At 47.4% G+C, this 22646-nt stretch overlaps 1 protein-coding gene across 6 annotated transcripts in view; it reads right to left on the reverse strand.

Moving 5' to 3' along the window:
- SLC25A19 (solute carrier family 25 member 19) overlaps positions 1-22646 on the reverse strand; it is a 306920-nt gene that overhangs the window by 53002 nt on the left and 231272 nt on the right. For all 6 annotated transcript variants that reach the window (XM_086930769.1, XM_086930767.1, XM_086930766.1 and 3 more), the window contains one exon: positions 6053-6223. In XM_086930769.1, coding sequence (XP_086786895.1) covers positions 6053-6223 — 171 coding nt within the window. The remainder of the gene's footprint in view (positions 1-6052; positions 6224-22646) is intronic.

The following is a 22646-nucleotide window of genomic DNA, read 5'->3' on the forward strand; positions in this document are numbered from 1 at the left end:
GCTGAGTAATGCTGTGGTTGCGCTGAGCAATGCTGTGGTTGCGCTGAGCGATGCTGTGGTTGCGCGGAGTGATGCTGTGGTTGCGCGGAGTGATGCTGTGGTTGCGCTGAGTGATGCTGTGGTTGAGCTGAGTGATACTGTAGTTGCGCTGAGTGATGCTGTGGTTGCGCTGAGTGATGCTGTTGTGGTGGTGAGTGATGCTGTGGTGGTGGTGAGTGGTGCTGCTGAGTGATGCTGTGGTGGTGCTGAGTGGTGCTGTGGTGGTGCTGAGTGGTGCTGTGGTGGAGCTGTGGTGGTGCTGAGTGGTGCTGTGGTGGTGCTCAGTGGTGCTGTGGTGGTGCTGAGTGGTGCTGTGGTGGTGCTGTGGTGGTTCTGAGTGGTGCTGTGGTGATGCTGAGGGATAATGTGGTGGTGCTGAGTGATAATGTGGTGGTGCTGAGGGATAATGTGGTGGTGCTGAGTGATAATGTGGTGGTGCTGAGTGATAATGTGGTGGTGCTGAGTGGTGCTGTGGTGGTGCTGAGTGGTGCTGTGGTGGTGCTGAATGATGCTGTGGTGGTGCATAGTGATAATGTGGTGGTGCTGAGTGATAATGTGGTGGTGCTGAGTGATAATGTGGTGGTGCTGGGGCAGTGCTGGGTGGTGCTGAGTGATAATGTGGTGGTGCTGAGTGATGCTGGGGTAGCGCTAAGTGATGATGTGGTGATGCAGAGGGCAGAAATGCACAAACTAGTCCCAAAGTAATGATGCTTTATATGTAGCCAAATGGGACTACAGACCTCGTTTTTTAGCTAGATACAGGATCAATTAAAACATAATGTGACTTTCTCTAATATCCCAAATATGTTACACTATACCATTTGATGGAATATGACTAGCTAGAGCGGAAAAATCTGACTAAATTGCTGGGTGCAGTGGTATGCTAGTCAGTATTAAGTGAGGGGGTATAATCGATAACTAGAGATAGTTTTTTTTATTATCATGGACTATAGACTCACTTTTAATTTAGAGACACAGTCTCACTTCGGTGTGGTGCGGCTTTAGATGTCGCATTGTGGTTTAAATGAAGATGCTGGTCTATGGGGTAAAAGCAAGAGCGTGTAATCAAAAGGAGTGCTGGGATAGAGCAGGTCTCATAAAATGAGGGGGACATTAGAGTTACCTAAGTTCAGCAGTTGTGACTAAGCAGTGGAGGTCACGATGGAACAGCAGAGAAAATTCTCCCGCTGATCGATGAGACAGTAGGAAGGCTACGGTAGAAGGGGAGACACAGTAAAGTAGATATCCAATTAATATCAGTCAAAGGTGTATAACTGGGTGGACTATCTGGGTACCTAAATTAGGCCAGAAGGGATGAAGAAAATCGGGTATAAAGGTTACCTTATTGAAAATTAGTGAAGAGCTGCCCACGTCCAGAAATATCTAGTTTTCCAGTGAGTGTTGAACCAGCAAAATGGACCTTGCACTTCCGTGAATTCATGCAAGTGGCCAACTGAAAGGGAAGCCAGGAGTTGGTAAGTAAAACTAGAGTGTCTGGATCTGTTACCACTGTGCTAAAGAGAGGGGTAGGGACCAGGTGCACTGGCACATGAAGCCGAAACCTATAGTCAGGCGTGTTTTATATAGTCACTTTCATGCTAATGAGCATCAGTGTCCCATGAGGCAGATCTTTCTGTCGACCTGCATTTCAGAGTCTGCAAGACTACTTCATCCATAGTTTGAAAAGACGTCCGTATGCAGGGGATGCATTGCAGCCGTGATTTGGCTGTATGGCATACATTAAGCAAGCTTAACAACAAACGTTTTTAATACGTGTTTTGGTCAAAAAATATTTGTAGAGAACAAAGTGTTGAAAACTATTGAAGGATTTTTTAAGGACAGGGTTTACAAAGCTCTTTCATCTTGTCTCAGAATATTGTTGGGGGAAAGATTAGTTAAATCTAGAACGGAAAGTTTTGTAAACAAAACGTTTCTATCATAAAGCATTTCCACCATGTCATCCGATAAAAGCTCCCGGCTCCCACATTCCCCTGTCCCTCCTTTCACTCCCTCCAAGGTGATGAAATCCGGAGTCACTCGTGCAGCTGCGAGCCTTCACGATGAGAGCTGTTTTTAACCAATCACTGCTCTCCTGAGCAGCGCCTGTTGGGCTCGCGCCACACACCATTGAATGCCCACTTCGTGCGCGGGGGGGGGGGGGCTGCCAGCGTTTCTTGTGGGAAAGTGGTCTCTGCATTAACTGAAAACAAGCCGAGCATGAACAAATGTATGTTTAATTATTTATTTATGGGCCTTCTTAGCTGGAGCAAAAGCCCTAAATGTGTACAAAGAGATGTTTACGGCTTGAAGGCAGAGTGCCTAAGTGAAGGGGGAGACAGGTTAGCGCCTTACAAATGACCTCAAATGAAGCGACGTCTGAGGCATGGAAACAAACCTGAAGTGACGTCAGATTGGATGGTTTTGCACCAGAATGGGCGCGCTCTGAGAGCACGGGTTCAACTGGGAAACAATTGTTATAGCGGAGTTTGCATTTATATAGCGCTTTCCACCCCTGGCGATGCTTCGAGGCGCTTTTATGGGTGATTGCGTGCCACCCTTGGGCAGGCTTGGGTGAAGGAGGCAGCCACATCACAACCATACACTCTTCCACCCAAGCGGTTTGATGCCCTGCTTTGTCATGCGTCGGCGCTGTACTCTGGCTGCAGTGACGCGCCAGGAGTGACATACATCCTGGTGTGCGGCTGAGGCTTGGAGTAGGGGTGGGCTCAGTGTGCCCTCCGAGGGAGGGGTGTGCTTGTGTGGCAGAGGTTGTCACTTCAAGCGTGCGCTTTGGGTGGAGGAAAGGGCAGTGTGCAGTGTGGTGTGTCTAAGGATGTCTGCTCCACATTCGGGTGAGGCTGGCAGCACCGCTTCACCAACGGCAAGCCAACAGACACAGCTCTAGAACAGCCCCAGGAGCAGGCAAGATACAGCTGGACTTTGCAAATTCCACCTAAGAGAGAGTTTTCGGAGTGAAAGCACTTCACCAGTGAGATTAACAAGCTCTCGGCATTGTTGTGGCGGGGGGGGGGGGGTGGGGTTGCCCGAAAAGCACGGATTTAAAAGTTCTGCAGGACATGTTTGCATTGTTCTGTCAGATGTAGGGAGGGGGTGGGCAGGCTGATAAGCTGCGGAGCGGATCTCTTTGAAGTAGCTCACGGCCTTGAGGCCGTGAAAATTAAAGCAATTAGGGGGGAGGTGGGAGGGAGGCTGATAGGCAGAAGGCTCAGGGCAGATGTCAGATTAGAGGGAGGGGGTGGGCTGCCTGCAACTCGAGCGACCATAGGGAGAGGGAGGGGGGTGGTTTGCCTGCTGGCAGAAGCTTGTGTGAGGGAGACTGGGCTGCCTTTGATGATCGAATGCAAGCTCGTGCACGAGGAGCTTGTGGTCACGTGAACTGTTGGAAATCCTCATCGTAAAAAGTCAGTTTTGTGGTTTCATTGCATTAGGTCTCTCTGCGAGACCTAAAAAGGAAACTTTTTATTACATACTGGTACCTAATACCATACACTGCTAGCAGCAAAAAAAAAGTTATTGATACTGGGTGAGGTTACGCCAGGTGCAGTTCCCTTTCTACTCCCTCAATTTCCTATGTTCTCTTCAGAGGGTCTGGGTGTCTCCCTCATCTGTTTACGGGGGAAAACCAGAGTAGTGAGAATTAACCACAGGTGCACATAAAGTCACTCCCAAAACAACATGCGCGCTCAGTCTTTCAGTTCATACTTGTTCATGGTCAATACTGAGTTCATTCAGGGCTGCTCAACCCGGCTAGTACCTCAGGTTCACTGGCAGACAGTCAAGTCTCCTCTCCCTCGGGCACTGGGCAACATTCGGTGGCACACCCACCTTGGCTCTTCAGGTGCGTCGGACGCTGAGATTCGGCTTGGTCTTGGTTGGAGCAGCAGCCCTCAGAGTACTCTGCCAAGCATTCCCTTTTCTTGGCAATAGATAGGGCCACTGGAATTCTACAATTCTGCCGGCTTGGAGTTTTCCATTTAATTATACATTTTCCACAATTTGTCACACACATAATCCATCATCTGCTATGTAACTTGCAGACTTTAAATAAAAAAAGGCCTCAGACTCAAACATTTGGGTGTTAAACCAATAATAATGAAATTAAACTTTTTCCCAGACAGTGTTAACATTTATAAGAATGCAAAATAGTGCAGTAATACTGTCATACAATGTGCTGAATTATGCTGCATATCTTGCTTTTTCTTGCCCTGTAATTTAGTTAACCCTCCCGGGTGATTTGGTCGGCTCCGGTCGCATAGTTCCTGATGCCCAGGCCATAGAGAGTTTGGAACCGGAACCATAAGTGAGGTCAGGGGGTCCCGCTTTTATAAACAAGTAGCAGACAGGAGAGATGGATCAACTGTCTGGCACTGCAGACCTGATTTAGGGAGGTTCTCCTTTGAAGTGTGGTTTCTCAGCTGTTCACCAGGAAGATTTTGCGTCAAGTGATGCCTCTCACAGCAGGGTAGTCTCCACCCTGGAGCACCCACAAGCAAGAGAGGCACAAAGAGGTTTCTGTACCTGCCTTTCATCAGCCAAACTGAAGGAGAAATAAGGGAAGGAGAAAATGACAGGCCTTCTCCCAAGGTCACCATTCACAATAGAGTATGCAGTCCCATCTCTACCATCTACTAAATGGTAGTGTTTAGGAAGACTAATCATTTGCTCTTTGCTAACCAAAACGCATCTTAAAATAAAAAAAGAAGCTCTGTTTTCTTTCCTCTCACTTAGCGTCTAGGTCTTCTCGTTCCATCTTCAGGAATGTGAGCAATACACTTTCTCTGGGAGCACAAAGCTGACTTCGATCACATAAAAGGCCAGACCAGGGGATACCAACATACTTTTTAGGCTCCAATTCTAAACTTCTTTACATTTAAAGAATGTCTTAACATTTTCAATTTTACTTCTTAATTTATAAACTCTTTATTAATCTATTCAAATTATCTAATTTTCGAAGCAGTCTCGGACTCCCCGAGTAGACACTGTGGATCCCCAGGGTCTACACCATTACAATTCACTGCTATACTTACTTTCACTTTAAGACCGACACACTGGTGGGTGGGCCACTTGGTACAACTGGATTGCGTTATTCACTTTTAGTACATTCTCATTTTTCCCCTACTTACAATCCTGGTTCATCTGCATCTGAAGTTGAGGGATGGACTTGCTACTCCACCCTAAGATTTATAAATATCAAAGAAGATACCCTGGTGGAGCAAAATTCTGGTATGTGTGGGATCTCAAAAAATATCATTACAGATAACTTTTCATTTTTGAAAATAATCTCTTGAAGAAAACATTCCTATAGTAGGCAACGTTTGATGTTTTTCAATAGGCTATTACAATCAAAACATTTTCACTACAAGAACCTATTGTGTCGAATTTCTTAATTTCTTTAAAATTTCCTATTCAGAACGTAAAAAATAAAATAGGGAGTGGCACATCTAAGCATTGTGTTTTACCTGGGACAACTAAGATTTTGCTCCACCATGGTATCTTCTTTGAGATTTTTATGAATGTTAAGGTGGAGTAGCAAGTCCATCCTTACCTTCAGACTTTCTGCCCTTTTTCACCAAAGGCTTTCCATATCCCACACTTTAGACTCTTAGCCATGTCTATAAACTGGTTTCCACAATTTCACCTTACACTCTTGTAACTTAAAATGTTTTCGAAAAGTGGCGGACAAGGATTTTCTTTTAAAATCCCTCTTGTCCTTTCTATTAGCATAAGAGCCACTGATTCCTTCCCCGTGCTTAACATAAGCTCTAAGGATACAGCAACTCTTGATTTAGGCTTTTGCTGGCAAAGCCAATCTTACCTTATGTTCTCCTGATTAATCCCATATTCATACCCTATAATCTCATATTCCACTGCTGTTAACATAGGATTTCTTTGACTCCCACTCTTCTCACTTCTACCACTGACTCTCCTGACATCAGCACTCTAAATCTTCCTTTAAATAGAGTTAAGTTCCATTGCCACCCCCCACTCTTACCTTGGGCTCTCCCTGAGCTGCGAAGCGTGTCCGTATTGTGTCCAAGGGCTGCACCGTCAAGCTGGCACTGCAAGCAGCAAGACCTCCACAGACAAAGTGCACCACCGGATCACGAGCGTTGTAAGACGTGGTGTTGTGAAACAGTTCAGTCAGTAGCTCAAAACTCACAAACTAATCAAAAAACACAAAAAGAAAATAAACTGAGAAACACTCGTTTGGGAAGATGGCCACTCCCTGCTCAGCTGTTCACTACTGCTCCTCCCGCCCCAGCAAGAATACCATCAGTTGTAACAATAGCACAGTACCTTTTAGGAAACTTTAAGGGTCTGTTTCTCCCCGATAGCTGCCCCCTTTGCCAAGTGACTTACATTCTGCTCATTTTTTCTAGATTTGGATGTATTAAGAACTCTCTTAATTGCATACTTCACTGCACCACGGTGGTTACATGTCGCACGCCGGGGTCCCCAATGGCTACTTCCAGGTTTGGTCCGCATGGCGGCCGTCAGTTGAAAAACACTGAACACACAGTAGTTCCTGGGAGGTCGGTGCGGAAGATGGGCAAAGGATCCGCTTGCGGGAGCTCGCTCACTGGTCAGCCGCACAAGCAGAGTGGACATACGGCAGGCATGGGCATGTCTACTGGGCTGCATGGCAAAAAAGCGGGGCCGTCAACCGTGGTGTGGAATGGTGTAGGGCTGATTCAGGCTGTTGTGTTTCAGAGGGAGTGAGCCCTGTTCCAGGTCTGTCAGTGGGGATGTCACGCACCGCCTGTCCATCCTGTTCTCATGAGACGGGAGCTGGCATTGGAGAAGAAGAGCCAGCACAAGTCACCTGATCTGCCCAGAATCCTGGAAGGCTTCTAACTGTGTAACATCACTAACTGCACTCCTGGACACATCAATCGAAAATCCGATGATCATTCTGGGAGTTGAGGATCCGGGGCTGAGAGAACAGGCAGCTGACTTATGTATGTACCTCTGTGGACAGTTTAATGCCTGCAATACGCCCTAAATCTGTTGCTGCTGTCTCTGTGCTCATATGTTCAAATATAGCATAGGGAGGCTTTTCGAAGGAGGCTGATGCAGTCTCCTTAGATGGTTCGAACAGGAGACGGGGGCTCATGCAAGGGCCAGAGAGCATATAAGATGAATCAGGACTATTCTAAAGAAGATGAGTCTAGGTCTGCCCTGAATGAGGGGTGTGCTGGAATAGATGAGACCATTAAGCTTGAATCCTAAGTCCATAATCATTTCTCATGGATCAATTATGTTCTCGATTTGCTTGGTCTTATTTATAATACCAAGATAGAAGTCGGCCCCAAGTGTATATCCGACCATAATCCCATTTTTTGTTCTTTTAAAATATTTCAGGCATAGCTGAGAACTCACGTTGGTCATTTGAACATGAGTACTCACAAATATTTTCCCTGGGGCCACAAAGAATGGTCTGTGGTGTGAACGAAGGCCACACTAATGCCAGCAGGGTGACGGCCGTGTAATTTGGGATTTAGAAGTTGGGTGTAGAGGAAGCGAACCATGTATATGTTAGTGGCTAAATCACACAAAGCGAAACCAGAAAACTTGGGATCAATCCCAGCTTCCCCATTTGACCAAATTGTGTGATCCTAGGCAGTTGTTTTTCCCCACTTTGCTTCCTTTTCCTTCTCTTGTGTTTGATTTAATAAACTATGATGTTGTCCAGTTATAATAGCAACACATGACAACTGACTTGTCTCTCAGTTCACTTTTGGCATTGTTTTCAGGATCGGTGGAAGCATGAATGTTTCTAAATATATATTTGGAAACTACCATTAAAAAAACAACAACCTCTCAATTCAATGATATCATCGGATTTACTACGGTGAAATAGTTCTGCATGTTGATGAAATACACATTTTTGAATGTTGAAGAGACTTCATCATATTTGTACACATTTGTTGTTAGATGTTTATAAAAATGTATTTAAAAAAAGTGGTGCAGGACGCCTTAGTTCCATTCAGAATGTTAGTGCTGAGTCTAGTAAACAGCAGGCCAGTGCTGCAGTTCACCAATGGGCAGCATCTAAAGGTCAGGAGGCCCTCAAGCAGCCCCTGGACGTACTTTGAGTATCACAGATCTAGATGAATGTGAGTACTTTTTTCGGATGGAAGTGTCAAAGCAAGATAGGTTGCTTACTATGGAAAAAAGCTGCCACTGCCTTTATGAGGAAGAAGATGAATATTAGGAGTACGGGGAAACGACTGGTAAGATCCCAGACTTTGAACTGAAGGACATGCAAAATCAGAATCAAATTGGGTGGATTTAAGATGTTCTATGAAATGAGACGTATCATTCTTATGACCTTCTTTTACCAGTCTTTATATAGTGTGGAGGGCATGGATGATCAATATTTCAGTGTGCTAATTAAAAAGTATTTATCCCTTAAGATTTCATTTCTTGACTGTTCACAATCAAAAATGCTTGAGAGTTGTATCACATCGTAAGAAATTAAAGACGCAATTCTTTCTCTCCCTTGGGGAAAAGCTGCAGGTTCAAGATGGGATCCCTGTAGAGTTTCATAAATATTTTTTAGATGTTCTGATTCCTCTGCTCATCTTAATTTTTAAGAATGTTGATCCAGGGCACGGAACCCAGAATCATGGAACTCTGCCATTATAGAGGTGGGTCTCTTGTGGTTGGCTGAAATATCATACAACAGTGCGTGGCACAGCTCGATTGGTGAAACCCCTTTTCGGCTAACAATGGTTTTCATGTTAATACCTTGCCTTTGGTGGTTCCTAGAGAAGTGCAAAACCATCCTACCGTTTTGTCCAAGGTAAAGGCACTTTTAAAGATCCATCAATGAATTCGAACCCATCTGGATCACGCCAAACTTTCTTACAGAGATGGGCGGACAGTCATCGCCAAGAAGGACCATCATATTAAGTGGGCGACAGGGTCTGGCTTTCGACAAAACATATTTGCTTCAAATATCGTAGTATCTTTCATCCCTGGTTCATCGGCCCTTATACCGTTTTCGGAGAATCAATCCAGTGGCATACAAACTGAAGTTGCCCGTCTCTCTGAGAATACATCCCGTGTTTCATTGTGGTTTGTTGAAGCCAGCTCTGAGTGCCCGGAGAAAAGCTGCTCCGCCGGTAATGAGGGATGGTCAGCTGGAATATGAGGTGCGGCGTATCCTGGATTCCAGATAGTCGCCTGTGGTTCTTGGTTTTCTGGTAGGGTTATCTGCCGGAGGGCGATTCCTGGGAGCCGAGTTCTGGTGTGCATGCCCCACGTGCTGTTCGTTTGTTCTACGCCCGTAATCCAGGTAAACCTGGTGCTAGGAGGCGCTTAGGAGGAGGGCGTACTTTCAGGGGCTGAAGCGATTGCGCCTACATTGCAAACGGGAACTGAACTCCCGAACAACAACTCCTAGAAGGCCTTCTGGGAGGATCTGGATGATATAATCACGTTCGGCCCTAGGAGCGTCATACATGATTCTGACAGGTAAGAGTACCGGTTTGCTTCAGAGCGGCCGCTCTGAAGCCTCCTGTTCGTGTGCCTTCCCTTCTTGGATTCCTGTGGGGATTTCTCCCATAAAGACAAGGCAAAAGATTGTGAGGTTGCTTGCGCACTACCTTATGAGCAGGGGATCGGATTTTGGCTTGGCTGAGCGAGAACGTCGTGGGAGCCTTTCCTGGTTGTGGCTATCGGGCTCCTTCTCCGGATCGTTGGATCTATTTCGCTCGGCTGAGCGTTTGTTTGCTTCTGCTTGGATTGGTATGCAGCGTTTAGAACGCAAGCATTACCACGGAATACCTTTACAACGCGCGCGTAACAACGAAAGTTGTTACCACGCATTGCACTGGGGGGCGCTCAAGGATAGTAAATGATTTAATTTACTATCCCAACACCTTCCCTACTATCCACGGGGACTGGTGTTGGAATAGTAAATTAAATTAATCAATTTTGCGCCCCCCATCGCAATGCGTGGTAACAACTTTTGTTGTTACGAACGCGTTGTAAAGGTACGCTTTGTCAATGTATGCGTTCTAACGTCATACATCCGCTTGGATTCCGTCCCGCTGGCGGCTGCTGGGGGGCTCTGAAATAAGGCTTGTCCGTGAGGCGTCTCCGAGGTACTGTTCACTGAGCTATCCACGGCTGCGGTTAGAACAGCCAGGATTCTTTCCTCTACTCCCTTTGATGACCAGCACCTGCTAACAAAAAGCTGGTAAGCTCTCTAATTCGGCTGGAGTTCTTGCCAGCTCTGAGGCTCGTTGTTTTTCATTAGGGATTCACTCTAGATTTACAAAACTGTATCGCTGATTTCTGAACAGGTTTCTTAGAGCCCCAAATATATTATTTTCTTCTGTTATTCTTTGGAGCATTCAGGAAAACATTGAACTCTGACTCTTGGATTATTCTTGCCTTTGAAGAGTTTCTTTCCTGGTGCTGTAGTTGTTTTTTCTTTTGGGATAAAGGGTGTGCGACAGATGGTATGTATGAAACAACAGGAGAGTGCCTTCACAGCTCAGGGATGTTAGCTGATGTGTAACCTGTGTTTTGTATTATAGATGAGAATACCTTCTTACGGAAAGAGAAGTATCTTATCCAAAAGAGAAGAGGGGTTCACCTCTGGGATGATCCTTGATTATGGTATGTTTCTGACTCTAGTGAGAATTATATGAGAGTAGCCAGACAGAGAGAGGTGTTGTATTAATTCTGTGTTTGTTTCATTAAAGGTTGTCCCTTTCCACTGCTGTCCTTACCCTAACCCTATCCCTCGCTTGATTGCCTTTATGCTCTGTAAGTATTATAGTCAGAGTGTGGGGACGTCAGGAGGTGGACCCCTTTTGAGCATCACCCTGATCCAGAGGAAGCTGTTATCCGAGACATATAAGACCTGTTGCTTGATTCTGTGTGACTTGCAATCTCTGCAGGAGAGAAACTGAAAGGTCCAGATTTAATAAGCACACTCAAATGCTGAGCATCAAATAGCAAAACCAGCTCATCTTTTAGCATTCATGCTTAGAAAAGGGTTTTAGGTATAAGGTACTGGAAGAGCAAATAAACACAATCCTTATGACTATGAAAGCTGCGCTCAGTCTTGATGACCAAACTTTTAACTACTTTTGCAGGGGGTGTTGGAGGGCCTAATTTTGAAGGTCAGTACCACCCAAGCACAGGTTAATTTGGCTATAGATAACCAAGACCAGTGTTTAACTTAAGTTGATTATTTCCTATCCAGTCTCATACTGTTCTCATAGTACTCTGGAAGTAGGATCAAGACTGTTTATTGCTGCTTAAACAAATTAGTAATTGGGCATCACTAGCATACATGTGCAAGTTAACCTTTCTGGTGAGAGGTAGGTAAGCTGATGGGCCTTCATATACATGAAAGAGATGAGGGAGAATGGTCTTACAAGATGATAATTTTATAGCTTGAGTACTTGTCCATTATGAATGATGAGAGCCATTTCATGGCTAAACCGTATATTCCTTTTACTAGGAGCTGTTGCCGGAGAATTTCAGGGACAGACAGCTAAATCAAATGCTGCTGAGAAGTCCAAGAATAACAGGGTGTTTATTTTTCCCCATATCTGTTTTCATTCTTAAATCATCAAAAATGTTCAAAAGTACTGTCAGCGGCTCAAAACCCTGCTTGTACAGATCCTAGCCCAGGGGTAGTCTATACGTGAGTGCTAAGGTGTTAGCCACGTGGCTTTCTAGTAGCTTAGATTCAGCCGGCAGCAGAAAAACAGACCAAACGTTTTTCATTATTACAGGACCATGTCCAGTTTTTCTTTTACATTGATGCAACTGTGGTAGTTTTAAAATATGTAGGAACATTAACTGGCTCTAAAGATTGGTAAAGTAGATTTTTTTAGCAGAAGTAAGTGTGTGGTCTGCAAATTGGTGAACAAGTTGCAGGACATTGAAGAGGCAAGCCTGGTTTTAATTTTAACAGCACATATTGAAGCTCTTATAATTAGAAATACGTAAATGTAGAAAGTGTTGCTAATAGTGGCTTATATTTAGTTGTTGTCTCAATGAGAAAAGCATGCGAAGGTTTGTCAGGGAGTGTGAAATAATTAAACATACAGATTTTTCTTCCAGGAGAAAGCTAATCAAGTCCAATTGTGACTCCTGTCTTGAGGAGGCTGTGATCAACCTGCTGGTCAGCAAAGTAATTAATTTGCCCCAGCAGGTTGGTCAAAGCCTGAATCTCATTTACTGCAAAACTCCAAGTACATGATGCAGTGCAAATATGGCAAAATTAATTTTATATTTGCATTAGCGACCGTTTTGAACATAGAAAAAAAGACTTTAATCTGTTACCAAAAATATTATTTTAGTGCAGCTTTTATCCACCCTGTGCATACAGTAAGCCACTACAGGCTTACAAGGTAGCACCAAAGTCTCACAGTTCTCTACACGCACACACTGGGTCAATAAGAAATGGACATTTTTTTTTCTCCCCCATTTAAATCATAATGCCAACACAGGCCATAACCAATTCATCCAAGATCTCTTCTGTGGGACATACCTGTGCACAGATACCACGTTGAGTAAGACAGCAGTCCCTCTCGCTCAGCCCAAACACATTTGACCAGTCATAGCTCTTATCCCAGCTGCAGGGTTTAGTTTAAAAGGGGGGACCTTGTAGGTAACACTGAAGCCCATTTTAGCACAGCTTACAGTGAGTGAGAGTCACAGCAGAACCCCAAAAATCAGATACCTTAGATATAAGGAATCTCTCACTGATCTGTCTGACTCCTAACACCTACACTTCATTTACACATAATGCAGAGGGAGGGGTAAGGCACACCTACCACATTCCATTCTCTTCTGAAAAGGCATAATTTAATTTTTGGGTTCAGGAAATCTACTAGGTTTGAGTCCAAAAATATCAAATATATATGACATTTGAGCACTGTGATCAAACGTTTACTAATGGGTGCATGTATGAATAGTCTTTTTACTTCTTCAGAAAAAGACTGCTGCCTTTTAAACTTAAAAGGAGCTGCTGCAACTCTACTCCTGTCAAACACTCAGTTAATGCAAGCAGCTCTTCAGCAGGTAGAATGACCAGGAGTTTTGAGGACTTGACTGCTGTCTTTCAGAGACATGAGGGAAAGCGTTGTCTTATCTAAAGCGATATGCTTAGTTATGGGGGACATGAGCGAACATCAAAATTCAAGCTGAATTTAATATTAAAACTCACTAATTACAACAATCACGAAGTGGAAGAGAAAGATGGAAAAATGGTAAATATATAAGGTAAATTAGCTTAGGCAGAGTCTTTAAAAAGGGTGGCCATTATAAGGAGTGCGAAATAAGTGTTCTTCATTAATGTGACCTAGTTTAGGACACCCCCCGCACCGCACGGCCACCAGCTGCTGCGTGTGCCTCCCGCCTGCCTGCCTCGCTGCCCCGGCTGCCGCCGCATGACCACGCCCCCTGCCATCGAGCGGCGTGGTCTGTGCTCGCCTGTCCTGCTATCTTGCCTTGTACCCCTGTTTTTACTGTATTTACTGTTTTGTATAGTATTTTGTTTTCCTTTAGTGCCTGTTTGCCTGCTTCTGTTGCCCCCGTCTCATCCCTCCCCGCTCGCCGCTTCCCGCCACCGCCGCTAACCCCGCCCTTTTTTCCTTCTGTACCCTCCCCGCTCCCGCCTCCCAGCTGCTCCGCCCTCCCTCGCACTTGGCCATATATGGCGACCGTGCGACGCAGGTGAGTGTGACCTAGTTTAGGACACCCCCCGCGCCGCACGGCCACCAGCTGCTGCGTGTGCCTCCCGCCTGCCTGCCTCGCTGCCCCGGCTGCCGCCGCGTGACCACGCCCCCTGCCATCGAGCGGCGTGGTCTGTGCTCGCCTGTCCTGCTATCTTGCCTTGTACCCCTGTTTTTACTGTATTTACTGTTTTGTATAGTATTTTGTTTTCATTTAGTGCCCGTTTGCCTGCTTCTGTTGCCCCCGTCTCAGCCCTCCCCGCTCCCCGCCACCGCCGCTAACCCCGCCCCTTTTTTCCTTCTGTACCCTCCCCGCTCCCGCCTCCCAGCTGCTCCGCCCTCCCTCGCACTTCGCCATATATGGCGACCGTGCGAACGCGCAGCGGTCACGCGCAGCGGGCGCGCCGAAGGCGCGCCAAAGGTAAGCCCGTCTGCGCCCGTCCGCGCCTGGACCGCACCCAGGGCCAGGACCCCTGGCCCCCACCGACGGAAGACGACCCGACTGTCCTACAACGCCACCGAACTCATCGCACTCAACACTGGCGGGATCCCTGGATGCTACCGAGCCACCCCGAAGCACACCCACGGACCCTTCAGCTGCAACGCCTGCAAGTTCACCTGCATATGGACCTGCCCCACACCAGCACCCGCCAAGCCGATCACCAGAAGCAACCACCTCAAGTGCATCCTGATCAACACCCGCTCCGTACACAGGCACGCCATCGAACTCTGGAACCTCCTCGACACCACAGCTCCTGACGTCGCCTTCCTCACGGAAACCTGGATGAACGACTCCTCAGCGCCCGACATCGCCATAGCAATCCCAGAGGGCTACAAGATCACCCGGAGAGACCGCGTCCAACAGACTGGAGGAGGCATCGCCATCATCCACAGGGACACCATCCACATCACGACCAACACCGACGACACCCTGAAAACCGCCGAACACCTACACTTCCAGATCCGCACCGACCCGAGGACCACCCTCAGAGGCACCCTGATCTACCGACCCCCGGGACCACGCACACAATTCAGCGAGGACATCGCCGACTTCATCAGCCCGCATGCCCTCCCCTCCGCCGACTACATCCTACTGGGGGACCTCAACTTCCACCTGGAGAACAACAACGACCGCAACACCATCACCCTGCTCGACAACCTCGCCAACCTCGGACTCAAGCAGCTGGTATCCACCCCCACCCACCTCGTCGGACACACACTCGACGCCATCTTCTCATCCAGCAAACACATCGCCTTCAGCCACGCCACTGGACTCCACTGGACGGACCACAGCTGCGTCCACTTCACCTTCACAAGAACGACGATCCACCACCACCAGCAACCGGTTGCTGAGAAGAAGCTGGAACAAGATCACAGCCGACCAGCTCGCCGCTTCCCTGAGCCAGCACCCCCCCGCCAGCTCAGCGAACCCCAGCCAGGCCGCCGACAACCTCACGAAGTGGATCATCAACTGCGCGGACGAACTCGCCCCACTGAGGACCCCGCCCAGCAGACCCGGCAGCAAGAAGGCCCCTTGGTTCACCGACGAACTCAGCGCCCTACTAAAGAAACCCACGGCGGACCCCACCGAACTCAAGAATTACTGCCCCATCTCGCTCCTGCCGTTCCCAGCCAAAGTCATCGAGAAGACCGTCAACAAGCAGCTGGCCGCCTTCCTCGAGACGAATGGATCCCTGGACCCCTCACAGTCTGGCTTCCGAGCCAACCACAGCACCGAGACCGCCCTCATCGCTGCCACCGATGACATCCGAGCCCTGATGGACAACGGAGAAACAGCGGCCCTCATCCTCCTAGACCTCTCCGCGGCTTTCGACACTGTCTGCCACCGCACCCTAGTGCAGCGCCTCAGCAACGTCGGAATCCAGGAGAAAGCACTGGAATGGATCATCTCCTTTCTCGACGGAAGAACACAGAGAGTCCGCCTACCACCGTACAAGTCAGAGGCCACCGAAGTCATCTGTGGCGTCCCTCAAGGATCAACGCTGAGCCCCACCCTCTTCAACGTCTACATGAGCCCCCTCGCAGCCATCGCACGCCAACACAACCTCAACATCATCTCCTACGCTGACGACACCCAGCTGATCCTCTCCCTGACCAACGACCCCGCCGCCGCCAGAGCCAACCTTCACGAAGGGATGAAAGACGTAGCCGAGTGGATGACGACCAGCCGCCTGAAACTGAACTCAGACAAGACGGAAGTCCTCATCCTGAGTTCCTCGCCCTCCGCCTGGGACGACTCCTGGTGGCCCCCCGCCCTGGGCAGCGCACCGAAACCGACAGACCACGCACGCAACCTGGGCTTCATCCTGGACTCCTCCCTCACCATGACCAGACAAGTCAACGCCGTCTCCTCGTCATGCTTCAACATCCTGCGCATGCTACGGAAGATCTTCCGGTGGATCCCCACCGAGACAAGGAAGACGGTCACCCAGGCCCTCGTCACCAGCCGACTGGACTACGGCAACGCCCTCTACGCCGGAACCACTGCCAAGCTCCAGAAGAGACTCCAGCGGATCCAGAACGCCTCAGCCAGACTCATCCTCGACATCCCACGACACAGCCACATCTCCGGACATCTGAGAGACCTGCACTGGCTCCCCGTCAACAAAAGAATCACCTTCTGCCTCCTCACCCACGCACACAAAGCCCTACACGATCAAGGCCCCAGCTACCTCAACAACCGCATCAACTTCCACGTTCCCAAACGACATCTCCGATCAGCCAGCCACTCCCTCGCCGCCGTCCCCCGCATCCGGAGAACGACAGCAGGAGGAAGGTCCTTCTCCTACCTGGCCGCCAAGACTTTGAACTCCCTTCCGACCGACCTGCGCCTGACCCAAGACCACCTCTCCTTCAGGAAGAAGCTCAAGACCTGGCTGTTCGAGCAGTAGCAGCACTCCCCCCTCCCCCCTAGCGCCTTGAGACCCTCCGGGTAAGTAGTGCGCTATATAAATTTCTGTGATTGATTGATTGATTGATTGAATGTGATAGCTAAAAAGGTAAATGAGGTGAGGACACTGTGGGAGACAATTCTAAAGAATTAAGTTAACAATATGTCGGCATGGCTCCACGCGCTCTCAGGCATCTAAAGTGCTGTGCTGTAGAAGCCTTCCCTCTGGTTTAGATTCTGACATAGCATGAGGATCATAGGATCCACTTAGGACAGCGGGTAGCTAAAGAACTGATGCTCCCGCAGAGTCCAGTAATACCATGATTGGACTGCTGATCCGCTGGGAACACTAATGGAGTGCGGACACCCCTTCTCCCTTGCTGCAGAGTTCAAGATGGCAGCGGACTCATGTAATCTTTTGTGAGAGGCTGTCAGGCCAGCAGAGGGTTCGCAATGAAGAGCAATCTGCCTTGAGAAGGCCACTCTGAACATTGGACGTTTTAGGAAGTTATGGTTTGGGGGCTGGACAGTTTGGTCGGGTGCTACAGCAGGTTTTGAGCCTTCCAATGATACCCATGTTGGAACAACAGTACATAATTTGTCAATCCTTATTACATCTACTGAAGAATATGGGAAGATACATGGGCATTAGGTCTATGGTTGAGAAAATAATTGAATTTAAGGCAGTAGAGATATTGGGTAAACCTGCTGCGATCTCCCTTGTACTACAACACAGATGGGAAAAAGCCAAAGGGCGCACTTCATGAACTGTGATGGATGTGGCTGAGGAATCCAGAGGGGCTACCAGCTGTAAAAATACTTTCAAACTTGCACTCGGAACTACTGATGGTGACAGCACTGGTACAGCCACTTCAAGCTTTCTCCCTAGGATTACGCCTTTGAGAGAGGTGGCACTGATGAGCTCTCTGGACACACTACACAAAAATGTTAGACTGTGTATAGATTGGATTCACAGACAAGGAGGGGGCTGAATCAATGCTCCAGTCTTGGAAAGAGATGACTAACTTTCAAAGCTTTGCTGCAGGTTCCATCTCGCTATTGGACAATAACATTGAAAAACATGAGAATTTTAGAGAACAGTTATTCTCTGGGTCTCTTCAGCCGATCAGCCTAGGATTAGCAGTGACTTAAGCAAGGCAATGGCAGTCTTCTTACAGGGAAAAATAAATCACAGGTGGCCATTACCAGATTCAAATCAAAAGTGGTAAGCTGTTGCCTAAAAAGGGACTGCACAACAATGAAAGGTACAAACAATGTATTGAAAAAACTGCAGAATACCTCCAGGAAACTGCATTACAGAGAGATTTTAAGAAGAGACCATCTCACAGCAACATCATCAAGACCTCTTCTTTCCCAGTGTTTATCCTTTGACCACTGTTAAGAGAAGGGTTTTGCTGAGTTAGAGGAGTGACTTTGCGAGTCAATGTGGCCAAGTCTGTTTGCTCTTTCTAGCCAGCTTCAAGATGGTAATGAGCAAGTTTCTCTATTCACACAAGCTGACACAGCCAGGGCTTACTCACACAAAGATCTGAGGTGCAATTGCAGGCTACGCCCTGAGTAGGTATCAGCTTTTAGCAAAGTAGCGTTGGTTCATTGGCCTTTCTTCACTATAATCTCATCGTAATTTGCTCTAGAATGTCGAGAACCATATTATTGGGTTGATTGCTGTGTAAGTGTTGGGGTTGTATGAGGTTGTTGCTCATTAGTCGCACCTTTTATCACACCTGCAGTGTTCAGTTTTTCTTAAAAGCTCCAAGTGAGATGAACATCACATCGCATATTTGGGTTCTCCGTGGTGGGAGAGAACTTTCAATGTCTGTTAAATCACAGCTTTGTGCACCAGTAACACGCCTGCATACATGTGATATAAGTGGCCGATCCACTCCAACCAGGTAGTACACAGAAGACCCATTGCAAGTTACTTTCTTAAAAAAGAAGTCAATTGATGCTGCATATTTGTTGCTGATGAATGCAGGATAGGAGAGCATGATCTGATGAGAGCAAAGAGCCTACAAAGTCTGAATACCAGAGTTGCTATAAATGTAACTTCATGCTACTCACATATGTCTCATATTAAGTACTTCATGTCTAATTAGAACATCACTCTGGGAAGAAACCATAAGACTTAAACATTTGTTGACTGCCCATACAGCCACCCGGCATATGTTTGTGACAATAACATGTTGGGAGAACAGGAAGGAAGTACGCTTAGCCCTAGTGGATTGCGCTTGGACACCAGACAGTGGTTAGGGACCAAGTAGAGTATAGCAATGAGTAGGTTAACGTCTGCCAAATGTGCCGTTATTATCTACTCAGTCAGCATTGCTGCTTACAAAGATTATGAAACACAGATCAGTAGAGCACAGAATCTAGGCTCTATCATGTTTTTGCATCAATGTATCCAAGACCACATTGAAGTTAGGTGAGACTGTCTGAAATCTCACCAGAGAAAACAGGTGTATTTCACTTGCCAGATGTTATGTTAGCATCTGCCACTAGTGAAGCATCATGACATTCTATCTGGATGACTTATGTGGGGAAAATTGGTTGAGGTTTGTGAGGTCCTTATCCGTGGTCTGGTCATGCCAAACACAGCACTACTCGTTTGAGTGCTCATATTTAGAGGGTATATGAGAAAGACAGATTGCATTTCATTAACCTGAAAAAAGGCTGATGACCTCTTATCTTGAAGAATTAATTGTCTTCTTTTGCCCCAGGGTTTAAATTCTGTGGCTGATGCAAGTTTTCTTCGAGTAGCTTAACTATCACTTAGGGAATATGAATCCAAAAAGTCATGTTTTACACCCTTTTCAATGTCATGGTGGTTTTCTAGTTTCCTCATCTAAGTGGGGAAGGAGTCTTGCCACTTGCAAGCTTGACCTGAGAAAGCACATCCTGAATTGGGTTTTTTGTCAAGGAGGCGCTTTCAGTTACAGGAGTGTGTTGGATCATGTGCTAAATCTACCGGTGTGAAAATAGAATATTTGTCTCAGAAAGAGGGAGAACAAATAACAGAAAGCCAAATAATTTGGATTGTGGGGGAGTCAATTTGGCGTGTGCAACACAAAACTAAAAATGTGTCCAAACAAATGTAGTTTACAATTTTCGTTGAGGAAAGCCCGGCTGCCAAGATGACATCAACCACCTCTGGAGGATTCTTGAAGATATTCAGCGGTTACTGCTCAATCTCCAAGAATGAAAATGGAGACTGCAAAGACACAGGTACAGAACCCTGCCCTGTTGCTGCGACTGAAGGTCGTCCCAAAGGGCAGCCTGATTGGATAACATATGCACAAGCTCAGGAGTTATGGGTACTTTCTGTGTCCAATCTGGACACACTAAGATGACTTGGGCAGGGTCTGTCTTGATCTTCTGGCAGGAGTGGCATCGACCGAAAGGAATGCAGGTGTCCCGAGTACCACTTGAGGCGGAACACGTTTCAGAGCGAGAGAAGACTTGGAAACTTCAACACGCAAAAAAGTTGACACTGCACATTTTCTGTGTTGGGAACAGATGGAGCCAAGATTATCCCCTTTTACAGAAGAGACCTTGTGCCACCTTAGATTGTAACTGTCACTCATGATCGGCTGATGAGGATAGATGTGCTTGTCCGCCATGGCATTCGATGATCCTGTTCGGTAGTTCACCATCAGGAAAATGTCTTGGTGACCCAGCAATTTCCAGAGGTACAAGGCATACTGGCACAGAGTCTGTGATCCCACCCTGTTTGTTGCAGTAGCACATGGCAGTGGTGTCCGGGGGAGCACCTACAGCTGCAGCCCTTTGATTAATGGAAGAAAGGCTTTCAGCGCCAAGCAGATGATGCCCAGCTCCAGAAGGCTGATGTGGAGCTGGAGACCAGAGGCGTATTCAGTCCCTTGAGAGTTTAATGAGATGCTGAAGAATAATATACCCTCTTGGTTTTCGGCAGGCAAACTGGACTCCGTCGAAGTGCGGGTATGTGCGATTGTGAACAAATATTAAAGGGGAGTGTGAGGCCGATTGTTTCCTGAAACGGTTGCAACTTAATACAATGTCAGAACGTTTTTCCATAAACATACAAAAATAAAGGGGAGAGTAGTATGTGACTAAGAAAGACTTGTAGGAGCAGTGGAAATATAGAAAAACGCAAAATAGTAAGTTTACTGGTAAGTCAGTGATCAAAAGTACTAGATTATAAAACTAATAAATATGTTCAGTAACGCTTTCAATGAATGAGCGCCCTTGAAGAATACTAAACATTATTACTCGCACAGCAAGATCCAGCCTGACGAGACTCTGAAGAGAGTTGAGCAAAATACTTGGCAAGCAAACAAGATCTACTACAGACACTGCCGGTAACATAGTAAACAGACTAGCAGTTGGGCACACTTAGGTGAAGAATGAGAACAAAGGTGGTCTTGAACCTACGCATCTTGCGGTCTCGCATATCAGCTGTAAGGAAATGACTGAAACACGAGTATTGCGCAAGCATTATTAACAAGCATTGGAAATGCAAAAAGTCTCGGATTTGAGTTAGAGCTAATGACATTGTAAATGGCAATGTCTTTTAGCCATGTGTTATGGAGTGTATGCATGTGGTGTGTAGTGGAATTATGTGGGTTGGATTGGAATTGTAGCAATGGTGGCATGCTGCGCTTTAGATGAATATGTTAAAAAGTAAAGTGCACCATACTGCATACTGCGATTGCTACAATAGTTAATTGTGGATGCGTTAACAATTGATGTGTGCACTGATGGCTGGTGGTGTGTGTGCCTGTAGAAATTGTGCACTGATGGCTGGTGGTGTGTGTGCCCGGTGGAAGCGGGCACTGCCGGCTGGAGGTGTGTGTGCCTGGTGGAAGCGTGCACTGACGGCTGGTGGTGTGTGTGCCTGGTGAAATTGTGCACTGACGGCTGGTGATGTGTGTGCCTGGTGAAAGCATGCACTGACGGCTGGTGTGTGTGCCTGGTGAAAGTGTGCACTGATGGCTAGTGGTGTGTGTGTGTTTGGTGAAAGCGTGCACTGACGTCTGGTGGTGTGTGCCTGGTGAAAGCGTGCACTGACGGCTGGTGTTGTGTGTGCCTGGTAAAAGCGTGCACTGACGGCTGGTGGTGTGTGTGTGTGGTTGCGTGTGTGGTTACGTGTGTGGTGGTGAGTGTGGGGGTGAGTGTGTGGGGGTGAGTGTGTGGTGGTGAGAGTGTGGTGGTGAGAGGGTGTGTGTGTGTGTTTGGTGTGTGTGTGTGGTCTTATGTGTGTGTGTGGTGGACTTAGCTCGAGTTTTCGTACCCTGCACACTCACACACTGCCCCTACACACTCGCACACTGCACACCATACACACTCACACAATGTTCACCCTGCACACACACACTGCTCACCCTGCACCCTCACACACTGTTCACCCTGCACACTCACACACTGTTCACCCTGCACACTCACACACTGTTCACCCTGCACACTCACACACTGTTCACCCTGCACATTCACACACTGTTCACCCTGCACACTCACACACTGTTCACCCTGCACACTCTCACACTGCTCACCCTGCACACTCACACACAGCTCACCCTACACACTGCACACCCTACACACTCACACAATGTTCACCCTGCACACTCATACACTGTTAACCCTGCACACTCACACACTGTTAACCCTGCATGCTCACACACTGCTCTACCTGCACGCTCACACACTGCTCACCCTGCACGCTCACACACTGCTCACCCTGCACGCTCACACACTGCTCACCCTGCACGCTCACACACTGCTCACCCTGCATGCTCACACACTGCTCACCCTGCACACTTACACACTGTTCACCCTGCACACTCACACACTGTTCACCCTGCACACGCACACACTGTTCACCCTGCACACTCACACACTGTTCACCCTGCACACTCACACACTGTTCACCCTGCACACTTACACACTGCTCACCCTGCACACTCTCACAC

This window comes from Lissotriton vulgaris, chromosome 7 (assembly GCF_964263255.1).
Source record: "Lissotriton vulgaris chromosome 7, aLisVul1.2, whole genome shotgun sequence".
NCBI lineage: Eukaryota > Metazoa > Chordata > Amphibia > Caudata > Salamandridae > Lissotriton > Lissotriton vulgaris.